The sequence below is a fragment of the Embiotoca jacksoni genome, unplaced genomic scaffold, assembly GCF_022577435.1.
Source record: "Embiotoca jacksoni isolate LCO1_2020_lvr unplaced genomic scaffold, fEmbJac1.0.p SCAF_99, whole genome shotgun sequence".
Classification (NCBI taxonomy): domain Eukaryota; kingdom Metazoa; phylum Chordata; class Actinopteri; family Embiotocidae; genus Embiotoca; species Embiotoca jacksoni.
Genome location: NW_027185457.1, coordinates 230,719 through 239,236, shown reverse-complemented (window position 1 = coordinate 239,236; position 8,518 = coordinate 230,719). Strand labels below are relative to the sequence as shown.

General features: G+C 44.6%; 1 protein-coding gene across 1 annotated transcript; it reads right to left on the bottom strand.

The window, feature by feature from the left end:
* Window positions 1-2,210: 2,210 nt before the first annotated feature.
* On the bottom strand, window positions 2,211-8,518 carry inhbab (inhibin subunit beta Ab). The gene is made up of 2 exons (XM_069142254.1): window positions 7,467-8,518; window positions 2,211-3,754 (listed from the first exon to the last, which is right to left on the bottom strand). The coding sequence occupies exons 1-2, from the start codon at window positions 7,882-7,884 to the stop codon at window positions 2,955-2,957; spliced, it is 1,218 nt and encodes a 405-aa protein (XP_068998355.1). The 5' UTR covers window positions 7,885-8,518; the 3' UTR covers window positions 2,211-2,954.

Below are 8,518 nucleotides of genomic sequence, written 5' to 3'. Positions count from 1 at the left end.
TGTTGTTGTAGGTCTACCGTTGTAGGTAAGTCTGTAAGTCTTCTGCTGTTGTAGGTGTTTTGTTGTAGTAGGTCTACTGTTGTTCAGGGACTTCTGCTGTAGGTCTTCTGCTGTCGGTCTTCTGCTGTAGGTTGTCTGATGTTGTAGGTCTTCTGCTGTAGGTCTTTTCCTGTAAGTCTTCTGCTGTTGTAGGTGTTTTGTCGTAGGAGGTCTACTGTTGTTCAGGAGCTTCTGCTGTTGTGGGTCTACTGTTGTTGTAGTCCATCCACCTCGGAGTTGGATGTTTTGCTTTTCTGCTCTGTATAGTTGTAAATATCTCAATTAGTGTAGCATAAGTCAGCTCCAACCAATCTGACCTTTGACCTCTCATCAGCAAGGAATTTCCTCACTGTTGTTTTTTGTTTTTCACATCATTCAGAGAAAATGCTACAATCATCCGACGCATGAGTGGCTGATTGTATAATTGCATGAATACAAAGGGTGCTCTCAATAAGGTTCTCACCGAGTGGATATTACCTGGACTGTGATGACAGACTCTGGTTCTTCTGGGTTGTGTACATATTTCGGTTTTAATATGTTCCCTGCCTCTTTAAGATAATAGTAGTTTTGAGTTGTTGTATGGGTTTATGTGGAAATATCTGAAACAAACTTCTAATTGTTTGAACTCGAACTGTTTGTACATTTAACTATCCACCCTGAAATATTCCACCTCCACCACACCAACACCTCACGGTGCCATCATGGCGTGAGTGACTGTGGGGGGGGTGACACTGTATTGTTTATTTATGTATGAAGCTCGTTATTATCCACAGTTTCATCAACCTTCCTGTTTTAGTGATAATGATTTCAATGACCTGAATAATGACTAGAATGTATCCCAGCATGCACCGGGTGAGAGTAAGGTCAGCAGCCAATTACCGGTTACACACACACACACACACACACACACACACACACACACACACACACACACACACTAGATGTTTCTGCCTTGGTTTCATTATATCAGAGCCTTTTTATTTCCAGACTGCAGCTTTTACGTCGGTTTTATGTTTCATCTTAATTTCATGTTTCAGGCTATTTTCAGGAAGCGTTTCTGTTTGTGTGCTCCATTACCCAGAGTGCCTCATGTTGGCCTCAGCAGTCATCTTTGTGTTCCTTAAACCAACTTGCCGACTCAGCGATGAGTTTGTAGGTCAGGGAACAAACACAGCGGCGACGTGCCAACTGGCTGTGGCTTCCCTTGACTCTAGTCAGCCTGCAAAAGTTTAACTTTACCGACATCACCGGTCACTCGGTCCAGTTGCCGCAGCCAATCAGAGGGCAGATAAGGGCAGAGGAGGAGGCGGAGGAGCCGCTCAGTCTGCCAGGCGTCGCTTCAGTTTTTACCTGCAAACAAAGAGCGAAGTGTCGAGTTCCTGCATCATTCTGACCGCCATTGTGGAAGTGTGAAAGCAGAGTTCAGCTGTGACCTGATCCTGATCCCTGAAAAACAAAATCACGTGGAAGAGAAAGAGCAGCTGACTGCCCTCAAATCCCATTAAGAGGCAGCAAAGACAATGATCATATCCTCATTTACTTTGAAGAAAGAAAGCTCAAAACATATCTCTTTACGTCAGCTGGTAACTAGCTACTCTTGAAGCTCTCTTGCACTTGAACTACCGCCCCTTTAAAATGGATATTGTTTATTTTATATTTTAACTCTATTTGTGTTTAATTTTATGCATTTTATCTGTTCTTATGCATCTTATTTCGTCTCTATATTTTTAAATGTTCCTTTATATCTGTTTACTGTATATGTGAAACACTGCATGTAATTCTCTTGCTGTGAAGCACTTTGAGCTGCATTTCTTGTATGAAAGGTGCAAATAAAGTTTATTATTATTATCAAACAGAGGCAGAAAAAGCAGACCGCAAGGATTTCATTCATGAAAACAAAATCACAGATAATATAAGATAAATAATCAGATCCTAATCTCTGAGAAGAAAACAGACTGGACAGTAGGCAGAGAGAGAAACACGCCACCAGGAGTCAGTAAAGAATAAAAAATATGAAATAAAACTGCTACACAAACCAAAATCACTTTCTGCTCCAAGTTTCAGGTTTAAGTTGAACTCTTCATCTTGTTTTATCGAGGCAGAAATCTCTGTGGAATTGAAAAGAAAGAGACTGAATGACAAAATGTTGACGACAGTTTGTTTAATGATGAGACCAAAAAAAGGCAACAATGCAAATAAATACAAAAAAGGCGGCAACAGCATTTTTTTTTTTTTTTTTTTTTACAAGGAAGCAACGATCAAACTGATGAAAAATGTTTTCAGTCAGTCAGTTTTTTTTTTTTTTTTTTTTTTTTTTTTTTCACCAGTTAAATAATTTAACATCTGCCACGTCGGTTTCTGTGTTAGTCTCTCAGCTCGTTGAGATTTCAGGAAAATGAACCAAACTTTCATCATCAGCGTCGTCTTTGGCTTTCGTCTCAATCCTCTCGGCTCGGGAGGCAAAACGTCCAGGAATTCCATTTACTGTGCAAACATCTACTCTCACCTATTCTTTAAATAATAACAATAATAATGTTTGGCTCTAGCAGCAGGATCAAGACATATTTTCAAGTATCTCAAGAGAGATTTTTTTTTTTTTTTTTTTTTTTTCACAAGTTGACCTTTTTAAATGGAAAATATGAATAACTGGCTCGTGTTTTCTACGGCGATAGAAAACGATAAAAAAAAAAAAAAAAAAAAACAGTTGACAAGAATGAAGACGCAGATCATCTGTTGCATAGTATTCTCCGCTTGTTCCAATGTGGAAAAGACTTTCCCCCGAGAAGAGAAACGAGGCTTTGTCACCGAACATAATACTTTGTCTTTTACAAAGGGTTGATCTGATGTTTTTTTTCCCCCGCAGGAAGCAGGTTTTCAAAGTGTTTTTCTAAAGTCCTTTAGAGGCGCAGCTGTTTTTACGAGCAGCCGCACTCCTCCACGATCATGTTCTGGATGTCCTTCTTGATGATCTTCTGCTCCTCGTTGTAGTAGAGCATGGACATGGCTCGCAGCCTCGTCGGCACGCAGCACGACTTGATGTTCTGAAACGGGCTGTAGCCTCTCATGCGATAATGATTGATGACCGTCGAGTGGAAGGACAGCGACGAGCTGCCGAGGCTCGCCATGTGATTGGGGCAGTCGCCCTCGCAGTAGTTGGCGTGGTAACCGGACGGCGCGATAATCCAATCGCTCCAGCCGATGTCTTTGAAGTTCACGTAAAACTGCCGCTTGCAGCAGAGGCGGATCTTCCCGTCGCACTCCAGACCTCTTTTGACCCGCCGCTGGGCCGCCTCCTCCCGAGCCCGCAGCACCACCATGAGGAAGGGCCGGTGCGACTGATCTCGCCCCGTGGCCCGTTCGCTGTCGGCGGGCGCCAGGAGGGGCGAGGCGCCGGCCTCGGCACACAGTGGGCAGGAAACCCGCAGGCTGAGAGAGCTGCCGCCGTCGTCCAGCAGAGTCTGAACGCTGCGTTGGATGGAGAGCGTGTGCCAGCCGCTGCGACGTGTGTCCACCATCTTCTCTGAAACGCACTCGTCCTCGTCCTCCTCGTCGTCGCCCGCGTCAGGACGAAGCCGCAGCAGCCGCAGCATCACTTTGCCTTTCGCTCGATTCACCTTGGACATCTTTAGGAAGATCCAAACGTTGGCCTGCTCCACCGCAGACGAACCGTCGCCCTCTTTCGAAATGTCAAAGGTCACCGTGTTCGGAGAGTCTCCTGCAGCAGAGAGCAGTTACCATGTTAGCAGTTGTTCAAAAGAACAAGAAGAACTTTACCCTTCGTTATTATTATGATTTTGAATCAGTTTGACCTCTGACCTCAGTCTGAGATCTTTGAACATCTGGATGAATGTGCTGTTACGCAAGCAGCACAGTTCACTCATTCAGATGTCAATCAAACTACCTCAAGTCTAACCTGATAAAAGCTTTTCACTCCCAACACATGAAGCTCAAAAGTTTTTGTTTTTTTCACTCTTTGAACTCTCGCAACAACTGAAGTGGTCAGTCAGTGTCATAAAATAAAGACAAACATCATCAGAAATGATGGAGGTGTTTGTGGAAAGAGCAACGTAAAGACCCTGCAGGCTTTCTTCTGAAGAAATGAGCAACAATGATTAGCAACATGTTTGCCATGTTTGCCCCCCCCCCTCCCTCCCCACCCCTCACTTCTTTATGGTTTTGTCTTCCTGTCATTTGAATGAATGAACAAAGTAAATGTCCTTAACAATGAAAGCATGAATGGTGCCTTTGCCTCTAAATATACTCAACATGGGCAGAGACACTAAAAAAAGATCAGGCCTGATTTCAGGGAATGTTGTTAACAAGGCGGCCAGTATACGACCCTCCCCCCCCACCCGCCCCCAAAAAAAGCCTGTCCTGTCCAGTGCTTCGCTCTTTGTCTCCTGTTGCAGAATAATTACTGAGGCCCAGATTCGTCTGAATGAAGAGATTATTCACGGCCTGAGACCACTCGGTATGCCCCCCACCACCCACCCGTTACTGTCCACTAATTTGAGCCTTTGAGGCGTTTTTAATAAAAGATTTCTCTGAAAGTGACAACTATTTTTAGCAGGAAGCAATGTACATTTATGTAAGCAAAGAAGAAACATGATTGGTCGCGAGTTGGTTCACGTTCACGGAGACGGACCTGGGCAGACAACTTGTGGCGCTTTGCGATCGGCGTCATATTCGGTCGAAGGGTTCGTCCCGCAGACCGACTCGGGTGGGAAAAAAAATCTCCAAACTAACGAATGAGACTTCACCTCACCTGGTTTATGTCGCATGTACTCGGACCATTCAGCCATCGCGTCACCCTGTAACTCTATAAATGTCTTCCTGTCTTTTGGTCTGACCGTCATTTAGTTTAACCTCCTTTAGTGAGTTGCAGTTACCGAGAATCTGACTGTCCTCTCGTCGGACTTTAAATCACACGTCGTTTGATCAAACTTTCCTCTTCGTCTCTCCTTTTAAACGCAACAGTTCGTGTATGACTGTTTTGGAAGGTGAAACTGTTTTTATATTAACCGTGTTGTTCATTTCTTACTGTTGAACTGGATTTATCCTCCTGTGTTCAGGTTTGACTTGTTTGCACTTCAGGCTCCGTACAGATGAATTCGGTCGCCTGCAACTAATTTCAGAATCAGAACAAATTTCTGTCACGCTGGCTCTGGTTTGTAATTCAATTGCATGTCATAATTCCTGATTAATTACCCAACTGATGAAAAAACCTGGCTGTAGATTTCTGCAGTCACATTTTACATGTGATGGGACAGATAAGACTGTTCATATCTTCGATCCCTGGCTCTGTATTTCTTTCTTTTTTTTCTCCATTACTTTCCGTTCAGTGAACCTTTCTGTCTTTTTGTCAACATCATTGAGAAAAATGAACTTCATAGCATTGTTAGTGGACAAACTGAGAGGGTTTTAGTGCTCCTGTTCATGCAGACAGGCTGATTTGGAGAGATTTGAGATGAATGAACAGTAAAACTGTCTGCTCAGCTGCAAGCTGCTGTCAGACTGATTTGAACTCTGCTTGAAAAAAACCCCGCAGCTTCACGCTCCTTTTAACTCGACAGTACTTCACCTCCAGACTCGCAGCGTGTGATAAAGGCAACATTTCTAGCTTCTCTTCATTGAAAATCCTTCTCCTAACGTACAAAACTTTTAATGACCAAGCTCCATCTTATCTTAAAGTTCCTCTCATTCATTCATTAAATCCCTAAAAACTCCTAAAAAAAAAATTCCCCTATTGCCTTTAAGTGGCTGAGATGGGATTTATGAATATGCGATCAGTCCCCGCCTCTATCTCCATCACCTGCCTGCAGCTCGAGCTGACAGCTCGATGATATGAGAAGCCCCGCCCCCAAGTTGACAGGATTGGTTCTTTCGTTTTGTGATGTATAAAACCCTGGCCATCTGAATCTGTATTTCTCAGACTGAACTAACGGAAATGCTCAGCCAAGGGGTTGACTACTCATTTCAGGAAATGTCTTCTAGCATATGAAAAATACCACGTGGAGATATTAACAAGGTTAAACACTGGACTTTTACTGAAGGGGGTCTTTAGATAGCTCGTACTACCATAATGTAGCATATAGTACCCAAAGGCTTTTACTGCATATGAAACGCTACCAATTTTAATTTGAAACGTGGGCTTTTAATTTGAAATGGAAACAAGAAGTTATTGCACTTGGCTGAACCACGGTGACTTCGCCGCCCTGTGCTGTAACTTTGATCTTTTCCCCAGTCAGTGATGGACATTAGCGTTTATAAGATTGGTTCTGCTGTAACCTTCCAAAAATAGAATAGAAGAAATATACTTCACACTCCAGACAGAATCAATAGAATCAGTCAGGTGGCTCAAGTCTGTAAACAAACTTTGAACCTTTTCGGATTTTTCTGAATGAACTGATAAGAGAAAACACACAGACTGGCATCTCTACTGCCTTTTATGACGTGCAAGCTGTCCTGTTAATCTCTTACAGTTAACGGCGACGAGTGCTTCAACGAAAGCATCAACATGTCTCTTAGACCTCATCCCAACAAATTTCTACTTAAAAAGTCTACTTTTGAACTACGTTCAACATCCTCCTCCTCGAAAAAGCTGTCACGTTTGGTTTGTTTGAAGATTTTCAGTCAGGATTTAAGTGCATCATAGCATCAAAGTTACAGATGATCTCCTAACTGCGTTAAACATTGTGCATTTAACACTATGTATTGCAGCGTTTTATGACGGAGACTGGAACAAGGCACGAGGCTGGTTCAAATGATGTAAATCAGACAGATTTCAATTTGCTCATATCAACAATGACTCTTCCGGTCAAGCAAAAGTTAGTCTTGGCGTTCTGCAAGGTTCAGTGATAAGTCCGATACAAGTTACACAAGCTTCCTTTAGGCAATATTATCCAAAAGCACTTCCATTTCCATTGTTCCAACTTTTGAGTTCGGTTTTCTTCCTGTTAAAAGGGAGTTTTTTTTCCTTCCAACGGTCACTGATGGTTGAACTGTTAGCTTCCTCTCACTAATGTTTTACGGTCTCTCCCTGAAATGACTCATGTTGGGATTCGCCCAATATCAATAAACTGAATTGAGTTTAATACAAGCTCAGATTTACATTCCAGGAGAAATGCGTCAACAGTAAATACAGACTGTAACCTTTTTAATCAGACTGCGGGTATTCTGACACATGGTGGAAAAACTCCCAACTGGAGTCGGTTCCACCAGTTAGATTGTTTGATGCTGAGGTTTGGTAAGTGTGATCAATGACACTGCAACCTACAGTTACCCACGAGACCTTTCTGCAGGTTCACAGAGACGTAGAGAGGATTGATGACTGTAATCGTGACCATGAACCCTAAAACTAGAACTGGTTTCACTCAAGGACAAACTGCCGAAGCAAAATCTAAACTCAACGCTTTCGTTCGACTCACCTGCCTCTCCGAAGGTAATTAGTTCGGACGGCGGTTCCGGTGGCGCCGAGTCCCCGAGGCCGCGGCTCTCCTCCTGGATCTCCACGCTGCCGTCTTCGGCCACGCGACCGACGTGCAGCTTCTTGATGGCGTTGAGCAGCGCGGCTCGGGGAACCGGCTGCGTCAGGTTGGGCCGCGCGCTCAGCTGCAGCATGTTGAGGATGTGCCGCTTGACGGCCTCCACCATGTCGTTCTGACCTCCGGGTGAAGAGGAGTTTCTCCTCATCTGAGGCAAAGAGCACGACGGGCAGTCAGCCGGCGGCTCTCCCTCCTGCAGCCGAGGCGCCGCGTCCTCCTCCGGTGCCGGGGGAAGCGTCGGAGAGGCGTCGACGAGAAGGCAGACGGCCACAAAGAAGAACGTGGCGAACAGAGAGCACATGACGGTCTCTGGCTGATGCTGACGCTTTGACAAAAAGTACGAGTCTCACTACGGAGTCGGTGGAACTAACGGATCACTAGAGTGTGAGAGTAGAGACGGTCTGTTTTGCACGTGAGCGGGGACGCTCGGCGGCTATGCAGCAGGTTGTGATGCACGAACGGGCATCAATAGTTCAAGATCCTTCAGATCAAATCCTCAGCGTCGGTAGAGTCCAGCGGTAGAGTCTTTAGAGTCGGATGTTTGAGTTGAATGAGGAGATGCAGCAATAAGTAGAGTTTCGGCAGTGAACTTGCTGTCGGTGTGAGGCTGTCAGAATCTGGTCCTGGTCTGGAGCTCTGGTTCTCCGGTCCTCAGTCTGATGGTCTGGTGCCTCTCTGGTCCTCTCTGGTCCAGTGGGTCTGGTGGTCTGAGCTGAATGAACACTGTGCAGGGTCACTCTACTCTCCCTCTCTGCTCTGTTACTGTAATTATACCTCTCTGCCTGTTTAATCCCTCCCTCCATCCACAGAGGTATTTCCCTGTGAGTCTCACACACACACACACACACACACACACACACATACATACACAAACACACACACGTACACGTACATACACTAACAAACACACACACACACACACACGTACTGTAACA

Excerpts from the sequence above, each read along its gene's own strand:
- inhbab (XM_069142254.1), bottom strand. The coding sequence starts at position 7,884 with ATGTGCTCTCTGTTCGCCACGTTCTTCTTTGTGGCCGTCTGCCTTCTC. Across the intron at positions 3,755-7,466 it reads AATTACCTTCGGAGAGGCAG|GAGACTCTCCGAACACGGTG; the intron begins GTGAGTCGAACG and ends TCTCTGCTGCAG.